This window comes from Sceloporus occidentalis, unplaced genomic scaffold (assembly GCF_023333645.1).
Source record: "Sceloporus occidentalis isolate IW3139 unplaced genomic scaffold, rSceOcc1.0.p SCAF_6, whole genome shotgun sequence".
NCBI classification, from domain to species: domain Eukaryota; kingdom Metazoa; phylum Chordata; class Lepidosauria; order Squamata; family Phrynosomatidae; genus Sceloporus; species Sceloporus occidentalis.
Window position 1 is genome coordinate 22,895,489 of NW_028316986.1, and position 20,286 is coordinate 22,915,774.

Genomic DNA, 20,286 nt, shown 5'->3' on the forward strand with positions numbered 1-20,286 from the left:
CATGGGTAGAGGCTGTTAGCTTGGTCCAGGTGTTGCTGCTGAGTCCCAGTGGTGCACATGCTCTCTGAAGCAAGGCAAATGAGAATCTCAGCCCATTAGAAAATTGAAGGCATGAGGGGCCAGGAAGATGGGGCTGGAGGCTTTACAACTTTCCTTGACTGCTTATTCAATAACTTCATGGTCTGGTGACCCCTGATTATTTAGAATATTCTATTGATGCTCAAGAGAGCTTGGCATTTGGTAGATGGAAAGCAATTCCAACCCACAAGGCACTCACAGTCCTGTTCCTTCAAGGAATTCTGCTACATTATTTCAACACACAAAAAGCCAGGAAAAAGTTAAAATGTCACAGGTGGTGGTAGGCGCTTGGGTGAACAGGAATTTCAGACTTCTTGTCAAATTTTTTCTAAGTTTAACCAGATGAAAAATTCTGTGGGACTGTTTCCTTCTTCTGTCCTGGGCCTTTATCTTTCAAGATATGTGTGGATCAGAGGCAACTGATAATGCCCATGTCAGTGGGGATTGAGGACTCTGCTAGTATGAACTTTAAAGGAGCAATCCAAGGTGCTCAACTCTGACTCCCAAATAGGCTTGGTTTCATGGATAGCTCATTTAAGGGGCAGTCTAAAACTAGCATAGATTTATATAATGGAACCCTATTTCTCAAATAGATTTGGTACCATGGATAGAATCATAAATTGGTATTGTTATTATAAGGTTAAGAGAAAGTTGAGAGGTAGTATGATAACCCTGTTTAAGTATTTGAAGGTGTGTCACATTGAGGATGAAGCAAGCTTGTTTTCTGTTGCTCCAGAGATTGGAACACGGAGCAATGGATGCAAACTATGGGAAAAGAGATTCCATCTAAACATTAGGAGGAACTTGCTGACAGTAAGAGGTGTTTGACAGGGGAACACACTTCCTTGGAGAGTGGTGGGGTCTCCTTCTTTCGAGGTTTTTAAACAGAGGCTGGGTAGCCATCTGTTAGGGGTACTTTGATTCTGTGTTCCTGCATGGCAGGGGGTTGGAATGGATGGCCCTTGAGGTCTCTTCCAATTCTATGATTCTATGATTCTACCATTAGACCAAAAAGGCTATCCAGTCCAACCCCCTGCCATGCAGGGTAGCTCCTTTCATGTTAATCATAGAATCATAGAATCATAGAGTTGGAAGAGACTCCAATGTTCATCCAGTCTAACCCCCCTGCCATGCAGGAACTCTCAGTCAAAGCATCCCCAACAGATGGCCATCCAGCCTCTGCTTAAAGACCTCTAATGAAGGAGACTGCACTACACTCCAAGGAAGTTTGTTCCACTGTTGAACAGCCCTTACTGTCAGGAAGTTCCTCCTAATGTTGAGGTGGAATCTCTTTTCCTGGAGCTTGCATCCATTGCTCCGGGTCCTAGTCTCTGGAGCAGCAGAAAACAAGTTAGCTCCCTCCTCAATATGATATCCCTTCAAGTATTTAAATAGGGCTATCATATCACCTCTTAACCTGCTCTTCTCCAGGCTAAACATCCCCAGCTCCCTAAGTTGTTCCTCAAAGGGCATGGTTTCCAGACTCTTCACCATTTTGGTCGCCCGCCCTTGGACACACTACAGTTTCTCAACATCCTTTTTAAATTGTGGTGCCCAGAACTGGAAACAATATTCCAGGTGGGGCCTGACCAGAGCAGAATAGAGTGGCACTATTACTTCCCTTGATCTAGACACTATACTTCTATTGATGCAGCCTAAAATCGCATTGGCCTTGAGAGTGGGTTCTATCACCTCATAAATGTGGGAAGTACCAGCTGCAACTGGGCACATATCACTGCATCCTCCAAGCGAGTTGCATAGGTCTGTGGCTCAGGTGGGAATAGGTGGAAGGCGACACCACAATCTGACCTCCTCTAGTGCCTGAGACAGCTGCTTCACTCTCACTGCATGGCTGGGGGTTGGATTGAATGGGCTGCATGTTATCCTAATAGCAATTAGGATAAAAATGTAGGTCTTCTTATTAAAAGACCCTTCTGCAGTATCTAACTCAAAAAAGCTTCCTTTCAGAAGAAGAGCAGTGAGGGGGATGAGCCTAGCTTCCCAAAAGGAGGGAAATCTACAGCCTGGGAGCAGCCACCAAGAAGGCCCTCTCCTCTGTCCTCACCAAAGTTGCCTATAATTGGTGTGTGTCTTCAACCCATAGGTTACAAAAAAAGTTGAACCTCATTTTAATTTTATTTGCTTTTTTAAAAAAGATATCAGTGAATGTGCACATCATCTCTGCCAAAATGGGGGAACGTGTGTTGACGGAGGGGAACAATACAGATGCATTTGCCCAAAGGAGTGGACTGGTCCCAACTGCCAGTATCAAACACAGACAGGTATGTATTTTGCTGATGAGTGAAAGAAAGTATGGGACTATATAAGTTTAAACCAGAGGTTGGAGATATTTTTTTTAGACTACAGGTCCCAGAATCCCCAATTTACTAGAGGTTTTTGAGAACTGTAGCCCTTAACAGAAGTGGCATCTGGCTTCCATGCCTGTGGAGTAGTGAATCCACTCTAGGGCTGCTGCCACACTGCAGAATTAATGCAGTCTGACACCACTTTGACTGTCATGGCTCCATCTTATGTAATCATGGGATTTATGGTTTCCGATGGCACCACACCCTTCTGACAGAGAAGGCTAAATAGCTCACAAAACTACAAATCCCAGGATTCCATAGCATTGAGACATGGCAATTAAAGCAATATCAAACTGCATTAACTGCAATGTAGATGTAACCTAGGTTGTCGTCTGGGTTTAAAAAAAATATTTCCAAGGTTCTGTGTGTGCACGTGTGTCTGCGCATGTGCACACATGCCTTCAAGCTTCCTGTTGATTTATATCAAGTCCATGAATTTCATAGGGTTTTCTTAGGCAAGGGATAATCAGAGATTGCTTTGACAGTTCCTTTCTATGAAATGTAGCCTATAGTACCTGGGATTCCTTGGCTGTCTCCCTTCCAAGTACTAACCAGGGCTCGCCCTGCCTAGCTTTCCAGATCCAATGGGATCTGGGCTGTTGCCTTTAGGGTACTTAGGCCTCTCTTATACTTTTCTGAAAATAGGTTCAGCACCTTGGATAGCTATCCACATGCACAGATACACATGATGACCCAGAGCCATGAATTGCCATTGGATTTAGTGGGTGCTCTGATCAGAACTTTTATAGAACAAATCCAGCAATTATGAAGCACAACATCCCACGCAGGTAAATCTAGTCCTGATCAAATCCCACTGGCATGGATCACAGAAGCTTATTGTGATTTGGAGTTAATATCTATGCCATTGTTTTCAATGGGGTTTGATTGTAACCAATGTCTTTAGCTGAGCTGAAAGGCCATGGCTTGATTCCATGGGGAGAAAAGCTCCAAAAATGATTTGATTTTTTTTGTCATTAATTGTGACCTTAGTTACATTCAGAGGGCTGCCTAACTTTTTAAAAATGCCATTGATTATGCTTACCCAAACTTGGAAAATTGTATTTTTAAAATGTGTTTGTTCCTTGTTACTTGTGTGTGTGTTTTACATTAATTTCTTCTTGCACATTACAGTGTTTAAAAAAGGAAGTCATTGCATTATTTGTTATGTTTCTTGTTTTTTATATTATTATTATTATTATTATTATTATTATTTTGGGATTACTTTTCCTTGGAATTTTTCCTAAGAATTAATTAGAGTGGCATAAAGATTTTAAAAATTCTCTTAAAATGGCTTTAAACATGCTTTCAAACACTTATAAAGTAGCAAGAGATGCTAATGAGAAACTATTAAACTACCATTTTGGTGACAACACTCCCACATATTGTTTTACTTTGAAATGTGATGTTGTTGCACTCTCATTACCGAAAGAAAGAAATACTGACAATTGCATGACTTGTAACATGTCATATCCCAGCTTTGGTGCTTATCTTGCATAATTCATTTTTGGCACTTAGTACATCTTATTGCGTGCTCTTAATTAAGAAGATTACAAATGGTGATATAACATAGGCTGCATCTGCACTGCAGAAATACTCCGCTTTGACACTGCTTTAACTGCCATGGCTCAATGCTATGAAATTCTGGGAACTGTAGTTCCAAACTACAGTTCCCAGAATTCCATAGCATTAAACCATGGCAGTTAAAGCAATGTCAAACCAGAGTATTTCTGCAGTGCAGATGCAGCCTCAATCTGACCCAGTTCAAACTTTATTCTGCTCTCCAGTACTTCCCAGAGACCCAAGGCTTGGTTTTTCCTCTTTCCGCTACCCCTTGTTTCTCTTCCACTTTGTCTCAAGTCAGCATAAGCAGATTGTTGGTGTCTGTGTATGCTACTGACCTTTTGTCCATCTTCATCCCCAGTGCTTGTGCAAATAATGGGATCAATGTAAAAATAATGTTCAGTGTTTTTAGGGCTGCCTTAGAACAAAAACAGCCTTGAACATTTGTACATAAAAACTGAGATCAGCCTAACAGCAAGCCATAGTTTATCATGCTGAGGATAAGCGGACATGAGCTTTGCATGTGCACTCTCACTCTTTTCCCTCCCCATTCCATTTTCCTCTGTGCAGAAGAGATCATTAGAAGCTCTGCTGTGCAGGCAAGCCATTGTTCTCAGTTGTGCTCACACGTAGCAACAATGATTTGTCCAAACTATAGTTTGCCATATTTGAGCATCCAATGGTGAACTGAGAGTCAAGGTGGTGTAGTGGTTTGAGTGTTGGACTATGACTGTGAAGACCAGAGTTCAATCCCCACCTCAGCCATGAAACCCACTGGGTGACCTTGGACATCACATGTTCTCAGCCTCAAGGGAAGGTAATGGCAAACCTCTTGTGAATAAATTTTGGCAAGAAATCCCCATGATAGGTTCGCCTTAGAGTAACCCTAACTTGGAAATGACTTGAAGGCACACATCAACAAGAACAATGATAAATCATGGTTTGCTGTGAAGCAGAAGTGTGCACTTGTAATCTCTCCCTTTTGTACAAGAAGACTGGAGAGCACTATGGCTTGTGTCATCTGATTTTGACCCTTTTCACCCAGTTATTTTGGAGAGATAGAAATAAGAATGCTTGGGCACTGTGCATAAGCCAGGGATAGTCAATAGATCCACCACTGCAGGGATGGTGAATCCAAAAGGGAAGCTGCACTAGGAGGAAGAGTCAAATCAAGAGTGGATTTGCCAGCCGCATGGTGTTGAATGCACCAGCTGCCATGGGTATAAACAATGAAATAATTATAAGAAAGATAAAGACAGTAAAGGGATGTTGGAAGAGGAGGCAGCAGAGGTGTCACTAGGGGATGCAGGGAGTGTGGACTGCACTGGGTGATCCCCAGAGGGGGGTGTCACCTGGCGGGATGATACACCCAGGGACCAGCACGGCTACTGGGTAAGTGAGATAGGGTGCTTTCTGTTGGAGTAGCATCAATGCTTGTAGCTCTGTATTTTTCTTGAGAAGGGGTGGTCTTCTTCACAGATGCCTTGATTATTTTGGTCAGTGTAGCTATGAAGAGGTCACTTCCTATCTCCTCCTCCTATCCTGGCAGAAGTTGGGAGATTTACAACCTTTTGTTCAGAGACTCTCTTCCTCTCTCTGCCTTCAGTCAGCATGGATGCGCAAACAAGGTTGTGCTTTTAAAGATGTTTTTTTCTCTTACTTGCATACATGAGAGTCAGCTATAGGGACTCTCCTACCAAGCAGTTAGTGATTAGTGATTTTTTTTTTGAAAGTAAGGTTTTTTTACCTACTCGCGTATTCTGTTTAATTACTAGAAGCTCAGATCTAGCCCTTTACTATATATTTGTGGTGTACATGCTTGCTACTGCTGCTAAACAAAGCTTTTTAGTTTTGTATACACTTTATAAACGTGGCTACTGCTGCACTGGGCCCTGAAGGTCTTGCCCTTGCTTTTTAAGAAGAATGATCTGTGAATTGTATACTACACTCAGAATCAAGCTGTCTCCCCTTCTTTTCTCTCTTTCAGTCCCTCCCACATTGAGTGTAACCAATGACCCAGCATTCAGTCGTAAACCACGGTGTGCCAAATCTGATCAAATGCAGCACTGCAGCTGTGAAGCAGGCTTCCATATGAGTGGCACCTCAGAAAATAGCATCTGTCAAGGTAAGAGATTCATTGAATGACACACCTGCAGAGCCAACATTGAGAACCTTCCCAATTAAATGTTTAATCCTATTTCAACTGCAGAATATGGTGGTGATGTTAACATGATGTCAAGTGATCATGTATGTAGTACTTTTAACATAAGAATTGAAGGAAAGGACTGAGAGATCAGATGCAAAACCTGTCTCGTCCACAATCTTGATTCCTACTGTAGCTGACCAGAAACCTATAGGAAGGCCACAAGCAATACGCAGGAGTAATAGACGTCTCCTGGTCTTATTCCATCCCAAGTTATTTAAAATATACTGTCTCTCAACTTGCTTGGAACATATATATGTTGAGTTTCCCATATCTGAAATGCTCAGGAGCAGAAGTGTTTGGGATTTCTTTTTCTTTTTGATTTTGGAATATAGAATGAGAAATCTTGAAACTAGGATCCAAGTGTAAACAGGGAGTTCATTTAAGTTTTGTATATACTTTATAAACGTAGCCTGAAGGTAATTTTATACAAATATTTTAATTAATTTTGTGCATGAAACAAGATTTGCATGCACATTCAGAAAGCAAAGGTGTCACTATCTTAGCCACCCATGTGGGGAATTTTGTTTTTTGGAGTATTTTGGATTTTGGTATTCCAGAAAAGGGAGAATCAATTTGTAGTTAATGGCCATTAGTTGTGTGTAAAGTCTCTAAGATTCTAGTGGTGTGTGTGTACAAAATTGAATTGAGTAGCCCCACAACATCCATATTCACCTAGGGGTTGCTGTGACCAGGGGTGTCACTAGATGGTATGGGGGTTCAGACTGCAGTAGGTAACACCATAAGGGGGGGGGGGGTGAAACCACTTGTTCCTCAATCGTTTGCCTTTTGGCAGCAATGGGCTGTGGTGTTCGGCTCGCCTGTGTCCCTCTAAAACACTGATAAGATGGTGTGAGTGGGAAAGGCTCAGTGGAAGGAGAAGGGAGAGGCCTCAAGTTTTTAAAATGTGTTAAATTTAAAATGTGTTAAATTTTAAATTAAAAAAATAAAAATTAATTTTTAAATTCTTTTAAAATTTTCTTTTAAAATCAGTTCTTTCGCAATTTTCACACATGAAACACACATGTAAATACATTTAGACTGTGCATATGATTTTATAATTTCAAGGTATAATTCTAATTTTGTTAGCTGTTTATCCCACAACTATTGCTATTACATTCAGTGATATACAGGAATTAGGATTTTTGAGTAACATTAGCCTTACATTAGTAAGGCTTCTGAATGGTGTGGTATGGCAGAAGGTCAATAGGGGGTGACACCATGAGTTACCGCATCGGGTAATGTCAGCCCTAGCAATGCCACTCAGTGTAGCATTACAATATATGGGCACCCATTGCACATTGCTGGAATGACGGATGCATTATGGCCCAATGTACCATGTGCACTGATGCACATCAGGGATCTACAGTGCACAGCCAGACACCACGTAAGAAATGCCAGAGCACATTAGGAGTGCCCAATGTGTATCAAAAATTCCTGATGCACATCTGAAGTGTACAATGCCCATTGGAGTACTTTTGCCATTGCCAGCATCTTTGCAATTCACTAACAAGAGTTTCTTTGAATTTTAGCAATATAACTATGAATTCATAAAGTTACAAAATGTAGACTGTGGCATAGGATCTTGCCCTATATTTTAAAATCAGTCTGTACAATTGATATACTTGCAACAATAAAATGCATGCCATTAATCAGTTAATGCATCAGTAACAGTTTCCCGAGGGGGGGGAATCCTCCCCCTCCAAATGCTGGTTATGCCATGAAACAAACTATTTATGCTTGAAGAAATATGCAAGAATATTTTTTTCTTCCTGCTGCAGATGTGAATGAATGTAAAGTTTACAAGCTGGAGGGAGCCCCACGTCTCTGTATGCACACCTGCATCAACATTCCTGGCTCATACCGCTGCTCCTGCCCCAATGGATACAGGCTCTTTGGTGATGGGAAAAGCTGCGAAGGTGACACATAGTTTTACAATTGCTAAGTGTGTAGCAGATGGCATTTCACAGAAGCGGTAGAATCTTTTCTTTTGCAGCAGTATGCACAGCCACTATCCTTGCCAAATTGGTTCAGTTGGAAGATATGGGATATAGAAAGGTGTGAGGTTTGCATGCCCAGTGTTACTTTGCAACCTGTAATCCTGTACATACTCTCCTGGGAGTATGTCCCATCATACTCAACAGTATTTACATTTCACTAGATCTGTCTAGAATGACACTGTTAATCTTCCTTTTAATTAACAAAGTTATAGCAATCCCAGCCTCAGAAATGAATCTGGCTATCACAGGACCTTGATCTTGCCCTTTGAGACTCTACAAGGACATGCTACCTTTGCAAGGACACCATAATTCAGTGGTTTTTATGTAAATTTTTTCCCATTCTAAAAGTATAAAATGCCTCTCTTTAGGTTTATTTATTGAGATTATCAGATGGGGAGAAAAGCCGGGAGTAAAAGATATACTCCTGGCAAAGGTGTGCGATCATGCTGAAGATTTTCGGACACACTGCACTTATCCAGTCTTAACCCATGAAAATCCAGGAATGCTCCAGTAACAAACCATTAATGGGAAAGTCCTAGGAATAGTTTGTTGCTGAAGCATTCCTGGATCTTCATGGGTTAAGTCCTGGATAAGTGCAACATTGTCTGAAAATCTTCCCTACAATTGTGTGACTTTGCTGGGAGTATGCCATTTCTCCCCTGATTTCCCCCATCTGATAATCTTCTAAAATCTTTAAGAGGAAATATACAATTGTAGTTGATACAACTGCAATGGCTTGGACAATCCTAACTTTAGTAGTTAGTGTTATGTTTTTGCACTTTAGGATCTTGTTTAATTCTTTCATAGCTACCCTTCCCAGTTCTGGTCTTTTTCTGATTTCTTGACTGCAGTCTCCACTCTGATCAATGTTCGATCCAAGGAATGGGAATTCTTTCATTATTTCCATTTTATCATTATCTAGGATGAATGTAGCCCTTCTGTGGTCATTATTTTTGTGTTCTTAATCTTCAGCATTAAGCCTACTGTAGCATTTTCTTCTTGACTTTCTTTTATAATTGTTCCAGGTCTTTGTTGTTTTCGGCTAGTAGTATTGCGTCGTCTGCGTATCTTAAATTGTTAATGTTTCTTCCTCCGATCTTCACTCCTCCTGCCTCTGAATCTAAACCTGCTCTGCGTATGAGAATTTCTGCATATAGGCTGAACAGATAGGGTGATAGAATGCATCCTTGCCTGACTCCTTTGTCAATTGGGAACCATTCTGTTTCTCTGTATTTGGTTCTGACTTCAGTATCATGTCCTGATAATCAGGTGAAGTGGCACGTTCATTTCTCTAGCAAGCCACAGCTTTTCATGATCTCTGCAGACCAATGCTTTGCTGTAATCGATAAAGCACATGCTGATTTTCTTCTGGAATTATCTTGTGTGCTTCATTATCCATTTTATATTTGCAATGTGATTCCCTAGTGCCTCTTCCTTTCCTGAAACCTGCTTGCACCTCTGGGATCTCTTGCTTCATATATGGTAGGAGTCTATGCTGCAGGATTTTGAGTGTTGTTTTGCTTGTGTGAGAAATTAGTACAGTGGTCCTGTAATTACTGCAATCTTCTGTGTCTTCTTTTTTTGTGAACAGGAAAGTATATTGAGTGTTTCCAATCCATGGACCACTATTTCGTTTCCCATGTTTGTTGGTATGTTTTAGTTGGAACTGAACTTGTTGCCTTATACGTAATCAAAACATTGGTTGAGATAGATCGGTATTAACTGCCAGCCCTATCTCAAAGCTTCATGCAGCCCTGCTGGGAGATGCTGGGAATGAGATTGGGGCCTTTTGCATTCATAGGCTGTGTTCTGCCATTGAGTTATGATTCCATGCAAAAAAGCAGGATGTCTCTAATTGTTTTTCTTCTGGTGGTCCTCTGATGCTGGCAGTGACTAAAATTATACTTCTGACTTCCCCAAATAATGTTTTTACTTCCAAATTTGCGAGCCAATACCTTCATTTTGCCCTCCTTATGGCTACTTCCCTGCTACTTGTCCTCAGGTGCAATGGAGAACATTATTCTATTGCCCGTCTCTGACTGTGGAATGGGAAAAGTTTGCACCATCTTGTCCTTAGCCTTAAGCAGCAAAATGTCTTGGGCTGATCCTGAGTGTGTCCATGAGCATATGTTGGTTGCCTTTTACTTGCCTCCTAACATGTTTGGATCCACATATCAGTATCTCCTATAGCTTCTCACTAGATCGATTTTTGTGCTTGTGAATGATATGAAACATTAACAAGCTGGGCTTAGTATCAATGGCCATGCAACAAGCCAGATTTTTGTGATAGTTTGTCAAGCACCATCATGACTTAAAATACTAACTGTGACTACCAAGAGAGTTGGACCCTCAAACAAGGTATACATTGTAGTGTAGCTTAAGGTATGTTGGAAGGTATGAAGGTGACGTGCCAAGAGCTGTTAAGAATTCAATAGTGATATTGTCTCCATGAAGCATGCAGTCTGTCTGCCTGGGCTGCAGCAGAAAATGCCCTCAAATTACGATAAAACTGAACTAGTCATTAGTATTTGAGTATTTGCTGGTTTCCATCAAATGTCTTAAGAAATTTATATTTATTCATTTTTATTTATTAAATGTATAGGTTTTTTTTTGTGTGTGTGGGGGGGGGGGGTGTTGGGCTATGTGGCTGTGTTAGGGAAGAATTTATCCCAGTCGTATCCCTCTGAAGATGCCAGCCACAGATGTAGACGAAACAACAGCAATAAATTCTTCTAGAACACATCTACATAGCCCGAAAAACCCACAAAAAACTATGGATGCTGGCCATGAAAGCCTTCAACTTCATATTAAATTTATATTTTGCTTTTCTGCCAAAAATGGCAACTAAGAGTAAAGAAAAATAAATAAAACACAAATACAATTGCAATAAAAGAACAGATTAAAGCACAATTTAAAACCTATCAATACAAAAGAAATATCATTACCCAACCAGCTAAAGCAACCCAGGCTTTTTCTAAAGAACCTTTAGAAATAGAAATATATATATATGATTTTTTAAAAATCGAACATATCTTAACATAGAAAATATGACATTCACAATAAGTATTTTACAAATGATAGAATAGGATCTCTTTATAATCCTCCTGATTGTATTATACTTTATATCATTTGTACGTCTTGTCTTATTACTGACCAAACATTTATTCAGCCATTCATATCAACATTGCTATTTTTAATGTGTTGCTTCCAGTCCACTCTCTTCTATTCTGTTTACCTTATTTATTCCTCATCTCTTCCCCAAAGCTGGGACTATAGGCAGCTCAACCCAGTCTCTGTTGAAATACAATAGTTGTCCACATCCAACAAGGTCCAAGGTAGTTTTAACGTGAGAAACTGAAAACAAATCAATCAACCCAAAAGCAACTTTTTCATCTAGTGTAAAAAAGAATGTTAGATGTTCAGGGTTGAATTACATTGCTATGTGAAGTCTTAGCTTGTTTCCTGAGGGTGAATGTCTCAAAGGAATTCAGGGATGAAATTTCAAGCAGTGAACTCACATAGGGACAGTTATGTAATGAATTTTACTTATAGTTGCATCTTATGTGGATATTATTATTATTAATAATCATAATAAATAATAATAAATTAATTATTAATCCTGGGTGTTTCCAAGAAGGGCTGGAGAAAGCTTCTGTCTGCAACTCCAAAGTTTCTTCCAATCAGTGTAGAAAATGCTGATGGTTTCTGCATTGAAATGTACTTGCTATTGATTGAGATGGATCAGTAGACTGACTCAGCATAAGACATCCATATGTTGAATCATGTACCAGTGGTGCAAACTAGAATTACCATGTGCCCTGTATTGTAAGGAAAGTCACTTATTTAAGGGTAAGAACCTTGTCCCATATGATCATTAAAGGGGAACTAAGTCAGTGTGGTGTAATAGTTTGAACACTAGATAGGGTTGCCTTAGGATCGCCATTAAGTCGTAAACTACTTGAAGGGACAGAACAACAGCAATCTTACTCCAGTTATTCTGAAAACATGGCAATCCTAAATTGCAAAACTTAAATCAGAGGTGAGCAAAGTCGATCCATGGAGCCACAAACAGCCCAAAAAGAGGAATTATTTCTCTTCATAGCCCCTAGGAGTAGCCACCTCTGATTAACTGATTAACACTTTAAAAAAAATTGTGGCAACTTCCAGTTTTGTTTCTTTTGGAAGGAGATATTTGGCAATCCAGATAACACCTGGAGGATCCCAGGGCTAGCCCTAACCCTAACCTGCCTAAGCGACTGAATATGTTCCTATATGTTCTCCGTTTCTTCTGCAGATATTGATGAATGTGTGCTTTCACTTCATGACTGCACTACAGGGACAATGTGTATTAATACAGGAGGAGGCTTTCAGTGTGTTAATTCAGAGTGTCCCAAACCTAGTGGAAATGTCAGCTATGTGAAAACATCACCATTGTAAGTATAAACAGAAGTCTGATATTTTTATGCTCCAAACACGCACTATAATGCGTGACTATAATGTTCAGTTTTCTTTAAAGTATGGCTTCCAGGGGTACAAACCAGTGCTTGAAAAGGTTACTTTTGGGGACTGCAACTCTTCACCCAGCCTCTGTATTTAGCAGTGCATTTAACATTAGTTTGCTCTGCACATATTACCATGGTATAATCTTTATGTCTAACTTGGTTGATTTCTACATATATCAAATTGTTGCTAAACGCGCAAGCATTTTCAGGTCTGATTTTTTTTCATGGTTAAAGTTGCTGGTTGAGCAGCCATATGGAAATGCAACCTAGTCACAAATCTCTTAAAGAAATGCCCAAAATCTCAATCTCAGCTAGATGTTTTCCATGGGAAAGTTATAGTTGCCAAGGTGTGCCTGTCATTTTCACTCACATAGCTGAGTCCATAACTAGGTATGTCTTGTGGCACCTTGAAGATTTATGAGTTTTATTTGGCATAAATCTTTGTGGAATCCTGCCCACTTCATGACATGCCCCACAGGCCGCAGTCCATGAAAGCTTATGCCAAGTCAAACATTTTAGTCTTTAAGGTACCACAAGACTCTGTCTTAGTTCTATTACAGGAGAGTAACACAACTCTCCTTCTTGAAATCATGCCATTAACATGTACAATGTTGAAATTTAGTTATGAATTCCAACCTGATTGTTGTCCCACAAAATTGTATGCATTTAAAAAAAAACAATGACTGCCAAAAGTAACCAGTAAGTTGGTAAAATAAAAATCAGACAAAAGAAAAAAGAGTTTATCTTTAAAAGAAAACTATTGGTGAAATTTTAGCAAAATGAGGAATGCTGTTTTCATAGATCTGATTGGGTCTAAAAACCCACCTCACATATTTCACCACGCTCCTACCATCAGACACAGCCCCTGTTTTGTTTTATTCTATTTGCTAGCTTACATTGCAAACAGCAACACAGCATTAGCTGAATGAGAATTGGTTGTCATACTCTTCTAAAATAAAGTATATGGCTTCAAATCACCTGCCCGGAATTTCATAGAATTCCTAAATTTGCAGAATTAAAACAGGTTTTAATTCACAAATTCTCCTGGTGGAATTGCTCTTACAATAAGAATAAAAATAGATAGCATCACAATCCCACTACTGAAGACTCAAAAATATTGCCATTAGTTGTCAACATCTCAAAAGCATTTAGCATGAATATTTTCCTTTCAGTAAATAAGATTATACATCATATATTCTTGGATATGAGACCAATGTTAATGTTCCATATTTACCCATCATAGCAGAGTGGTAGAAATACCACTGTGAGAGTTTAACATCCTGGACACAACCCAACTAAAAAGCGAAACAGCTTTGAATTTAACACTTCCCACTGACTTCACAGTAGGTGTTATCCAGGTGCTTCAACTTGGTCTATAAAACCAGTGGCACTTAACATTACCTAATATTGAATAATTGAATATCACACTGTTGTTGTGTGCCTTCCAGTCATTTCAGTCTTGTGGCAACGCTAAGGCAACCCTATTATGGGGTTTTCTTAGCAAATTTTGTTCAGAGGGAGTTTTCCATTGCCTTCCCCAGATGCTGAGAGAGTCTGACTTGACTAAAATTACCCAGTGGGTTTCATATGCTATCATAGTCCAGCTACATGGGGTTTAGTTCCAGGGCTCCCTGTGGATACCAAAATCTGTGGATGCTCAAGTCCAATTAAATATAATGGTGTAGTGGCTCTCCCTCGTCTAAAATAGCAAAATCAAAGTTGTTTTTTTTAATTTTTGATTTTTGTATGTATTTTCAAGCCATGGGTGGCTGGATCCATGGATAAGGAATCTGTGGATGTGGAGAGCCAACTGTACATATAGAGGTCCATACACTCCCCATCTCTGCAAAGAAAAAAGTGCTGTTTTCTTAAAGAAGTGAAAAAATGAAAAAAGAAAAGAAAATGTGATAAATCTTTTCAGGCGTTTAAATTTTCTTGTTTCCCCTTTCCTTCCTAGTCAATGTGAACGGAACCCATGTCCAATGGACAGCAGGTCATGCCATTATGCTCCAAAGACCATCTCCTTCCATTACCTTCCTCTGCCCTCCAACCTTGTCACTCCCACTCCACTCTTCCGTATGGCCACTGCTTCGGCCCCCGGACGGCCTGGTCCTGACAGCTTGCGGTTTGGCATTGTGGGAGGAAACAGCCGAGGACATTTTGTGATGCAGCGCTCTGACCGGCAGACAGGTGAACTCATCCTGGTGCAAAGCCTGCAAGGACCTCAAACCATCCAATTGGAAGTGGACATGTCAGAATACCTAGGCCGCTCCTTCCAAGCTAAGCATGTTTCAAAGATCACCATCTTTGTGTCAGCTTATGAATTTTAAAGGCAGCCAGTTATACAAGGGAGGAAATAATTCACAGACTGCTTTTGTTTATCAGGAACTGCTTATTTTGGTTAACCATTGGGTCCAGTGAGCTGTACCATAATCTCTGGGACTGGCATCAGGTGTGGGTACTATTTGCCTGAGTTAATAGAAACTACTTCTTCTTGACATTGCTAGGATGATGACTTTATAGCCTTTGTATATCTGCTCTGACATATCTTCAGATCTTGGAGAAATTACTTCTTTTTTTACTATAGCTGGCAGAACACACACACACCCCAGGCAATATGGCCAATGATGAAATTACTTTTTTGGCTGGGGGATTCTGGCAATTGTACTCCAAAAAAGTAATTTTCCCAGGACCTGAACTAGCTGCCATGTCGCATTCCAGGGAGGAAGAAAGGGAAACATAATGTAATCTAGTACTGACTACTATTGTAGTTCCCCCCATTCTATTGCAGTGCTGCCCACTTATCTTCAAACTGGCCAACCCAGTATCCTGACAAACATGCAAACAGCCTGTTCTTAAGTTATGTTTTGTTCTCACAACTCAGGCAAAAAGTCAAATGTATAGGAATGTATGATCTTTCTCTCTGAGACAATGTATATAAGCAACAGCATCACACTCTATTATAGGAGATTTCATTCTGTTACTATTTTGACATGTGTATTACGCTAGGTAGAGCCAGTGTGGCATAATGATTTGGGCATTGGACTAGGACTCTAGAGACCAAGGTTCAAATCCCTGATGAGCCATGGAAACCCACTGGGTGACCATGGGCAAGTCATGCTCTCTCAGTCTCAGAGGAAGGCAAAGTCAAACCTCCTCTGAAATAATCCTGCCAAAAAAACCCAGATCAGTTCACCCTAGGATTGCTTTAAGTCAGAAACAACTTGAAGACACATGAAAACAGCAACATAATGCTAAGTGTTGCTGTGAGACAGAAATCTTAGTGACCTTATGAATGAGAGCCTGCCATGACTTGCTGTCATCAACTGCCCTGCTCAAGTTTTGCACACTCAGGGTGGCGACTTCCTTGATTCAATCAACACATTCTGGTGCTACCTTTCTGTGGTAATGGTGGGACTATATAGTCCAGTGAGGTAAGAGGCAATGCATGCAGCAGCATTACTACCAATAAGGTCTTATTGTACATAAATGCTTTCCCAGCCCACCATAACAGCCAGCAGCTGCATCGAGCAAAGATATTCTGTTCAGCTGCTGGTTGGGGTGCTAAGACTATGACACTTCCAGCTCTTTCCCACCAGTGAGTGAAGTTGTGACAGTCAGAAGCAAGATTTCTGTTGCAATTCTTTGTTGCAGCCTCACTGACCAATATTTGCCCAGTGCGGCTACCAATGGTGTCCCAAGGGGTGTGCAGTGATGCGGCCCACACTGGGTGACACCCCAGAAGGGGGGTGATACCCAGTCAGACTTCTGTGTGCCTTCTCCCATGCCATTCCATTCCCCGCATGTCTTCTCCCCATGCCGCTCCATCCCTTAATGCCTCCCTGTCCTTTTCCTCATCACAAAAAGGATAGGCTGGCACAGGGAGAGGGAACGTGTGCCATTCCCAGAAGTCCCACTTGGAAACCCCACCACAATTTGCATTCCCCCCCCCCCCCAGAAGCCCCAACCAGTATACTGGGTGATACCTGGTGCGGAAACACCACTGGTGGCAACTGGCTGCAAAGGTGGACTGAGGTTGTCAAGGCAGGAGACATTACTTAATTACCCATATGTAACTAAGTTGCTAACGTAGAATATTGGCAGGTACTTATAACTGGAAATTTCCACCCACCCATGAAAATGAAATGGGAAAATACGGCCTAAATCCAAGAGCATGATTTATATGACCTGAATCTAACATCCAGTTCCCTTTTCCTCCTTTTGAAGGAGCTGTCCAAAGAAAGATCTATAACTTCCCAGATCTCTGGGGCAGGTTTATTTTGTATTTTGTTTTGTCTTCTGGTGGGGTTGCACTAAGAAAGCAAGATTGCCTGTTGTTTCACCAATGGAAGCCCAATACTGGTTAATGCCCTGTGTTTTTACATAATATAATATTTTTTAAAAAATATATAATATTTTACATAATATAATACTTTTACATTATTTTTGCAAGCAACCAGATTTTATGAAGACTTGGGTTGTTTTTTTAAAAAAATCCCCAAGCAACTTGTTTCAGCATCACAATAATGAGACTTTGGTTCCCACTGTAGTTATGGTGTTTGAACATAGACTTCTGTCAAAGATATCTTTGTTTGTATTTTTTATTGAATATTTTGGATTTTATGTACCTTCTGCAATATATATGCCTGTTGGAAGATGAATAATAGAAACTGAGATGTTCTTAGAGCAACGTGGATTAAAACATATATAAAGATGAGCTTTGGCAAACTTCAGTTCCTCCAGCTTTGTTGTGTTTATTCAGTCTCCTGGTTGGTTTTACACCTGCATAAATAAATAAAAAAGTGGTGTGCCGTGAGTAGCAGAAACTGCTGCCATATTGCCATAGAAATCTGGCTCTGAATGCTATTCTACCTGTGCCAAATGCCAATTCCCAGGGGTATTTTGGTCCAATCTGCTGCCAGAATAGGAAACACAAGGGGGAAAAAACCCTATGACAGCTCCTGATCCCTTAGGGTTTGTTTTTTAAAAAGACTCCACTTGGCTCCCAGATTAACCTTCTGATCGACTGGCAACATCTATGTAAATTTCCTGGCAAGTCAGGATGGACATGCTGAGAGCAGCTTGAGTTTCACTAAAGAAAGCCAAGTAAGCTATTCATACTGAGAAAGTTGGCCAGATTTTGAGGCATTATCTAAGGGCGGGGAAGGTGTGGCCCACAGGCTGCCTGTGGACCCCCAAAGCTATTTTGGGTACGCCAGGATTCCCAAAAATATTGAAAGAATTTTTGGGACAAAAATGGCTCCAAGATGGCATGGGGGTAACTTTCCTATACAGTTGTCCCTCCATTTGTGTAGACTTCGGATCTGCGCCCCCGCTTACTTGCAAGGAGCAAACAGAGAGGGTTAAAATGGGGTGTGCGCCTGAGGTGCATCCGTAGTCACTCACAGGCATGCACCCCCATTCAAGCCTATAGGGCTTGAAAATGTACGAGTTTCTGGCTTTGTGGGGGGGCAAAATGGAGCCATGAAAATGGAGGGCTGACTGTATTTGGAGGGAAGGAGGCCATTGTATGCCCATTGCATACCTTTGAAAGAAAGAACTGTATATACTCATGTATCAGTCCAGAAATTTTAGTCAAAAAATCAACCCCAAAAAAAGGTTGACTTATCCATGGGTCAATGCAAGTACTGTACCTTAATGCTTATTAAAAAATGGAACCATCTCTTTCTCTGAATAGAGTGGCAAAAGGCAAGAGCTTAGTCCATCCTGGGGGAACCTAAAAGAAATACAGACCTCCTCTACACTCTCCACCGTGGTGCCTGCTTCTGGCCTTTTTGAATACCTGGGTGGGAAAATAGCAGCAACTCTGGTGCCTACCTCAAAAGCACCCCAAGAAAGCAGAGGGGTGCAGAGTAGACTCTACTGAGTAGAGGTTCTTCCAGGATGGATTAAGCTCTTTCCTTTCGCCACTTTACTCAGACAAGGGGACAGTTCCTTTTTTGGTATAAGATACCCTACCATATATACTTGTGTCTAAGTTGAGAAATTTAGGTAAAAAAAATTGACCCCAAAACCCTGGGTTGACTTATACACAGGTCAATACAGTAATTTATCCAAACCTCTCCCCATCTGGACTGCCTCTTCAAGGGACAACCAGGCTGGAGAGACGCTAGAAAGGGTGGCCAATTACCCTGCAGCTTCTCCTTAACTGGTTTTCCTCCCCAGAAGAAAGCCCAGCTGTGGAGAGTTGATTTATCTTGATCATGTCAATTAACTAGATGAATGTTGGCATTCATTTTCACACCTCACAGTTCAAAGCTCTACCACTGTATGGTAGACAGTGGGGAAGGGTGAGTTAAATTTGCTTTTACTCATGCGTGCATGTTTCCTATGGGAGATGCTGAGAGAAGTATGGCGTAATATGTGCAGATCCATGGAAGTTAGTGTTTGGAGGATCCCAATTTGTAGCTCAGAATTTAGCGTAATGGTCTTTGAGACCTTGTTGCTATGTGTGTGTAAAAAGTCTAGTACGTATATTAGGTCCCAGCATTACACAGTTGGTATGTACCCATGAGAGCCAGCATGGTGCAATAGTTCGAGCTTTGGACTGTGACTCGGGAAATCAGGGTTCAATTCCCTTCAAGAAACCCACTGGGTGACAATTCACACTCTCTCAGCTTCAGAGGAAAGCAACGGCAAACATATCTCTGAACAAAACTTGCAAAGAAATCCCCACGATGAAGACTCCCAGCCTGCAGATAGTCCCCCCTACCATCTGAACTAAGACCAGAAGCAGAAAATGCAGGCCTATGACTAACATTTTCAATTTCTTTCTCCTGTTTGCCCGATGAAGAAGCCAGTATGACTTCAAAAGCTTGCAACATGTAATTGTGCATTTTGGTTGGTCCAATAAAAGTATCATTGTTTGGATAATAGAATCATAGAATCGTTGAGTTGGAAGAGACCCCAAGGGCCATCCAGTCCAACCCCCTGCCATGCAGGAACTCTAAATCAAAGCATCCCTGACAGATGGCCATCCAGCCTCTATTTAAAGACCTCCAAGGAAGTGTGTTCCACTGTCGAACAGCCCTTACTGTCAGGAAGTTCCCCCTAATGTTGAGGTGGATTCTCTTTTCCTGCCGTTTGCATCCATTGTTCTGTGTTCTAGTCTCTGGAGCATCAGAAAACAAGCTTGCTCTCTCCTCAGTATGACATCCCTTCAAATATTTAAAAAGGGCTATCAGCAAACTACTTTCAAGGATTTCATAGGATAGAACTCTGGCAGTTAAAGTGGGATTTGTAATTGGTTGACTGACCGAAGCCAAAGAGTGCTCAACAATGGCTCCTTTTCATCCTGGAAAGAAGTGACCAGTGGGATCCCACAGGGCTCTGTCCTGGGCCCAGTGCTATTCAACATCTTTATCAATGACTTGGAGGACAAAATTGGGGGCATGCTTATCAAATTTGCAGATGACACCAAATTAGGGGGAATAGCTAATACCCTAGAGGACAGGATCAAGATTCAAAATGACCTGAATAGACTAGAAAACTGGGCCATAGCTAACAAAATTAAATTCAGCACAGAGAAATGTAAGGTACTGCACTTAGGGCGGAAA

General features: G+C 40.9%; 1 protein-coding gene across 2 annotated transcripts in view; it reads left to right on the top strand.

The window, feature by feature from the left end:
• Nucleotides 1-17,368, top strand: part of LOC149310495 (fibulin-7-like) — a 29,810-nt gene extending 12,442 nt beyond the window's left edge. For both annotated transcript variants that reach the window (XM_089528298.1, XM_089528297.1), the window contains 5 exons: nucleotides 2,235-2,360; nucleotides 5,992-6,129; nucleotides 7,989-8,126; nucleotides 12,502-12,640; nucleotides 14,667-17,368. In XM_089528298.1, coding sequence (XP_089384424.1) covers nucleotides 2,235-2,360; nucleotides 5,992-6,129; nucleotides 7,989-8,126; nucleotides 12,502-12,640; nucleotides 14,667-15,039 — 914 coding nt within the window. In that variant the 3' untranslated portion in view covers nucleotides 15,040-17,368. The remainder of the gene's footprint in view (nucleotides 1-2,234; nucleotides 2,361-5,991; nucleotides 6,130-7,988; nucleotides 8,127-12,501; nucleotides 12,641-14,666) is intronic.
• Nucleotides 17,369-20,286: the final 2,918 nt, after the last annotated feature.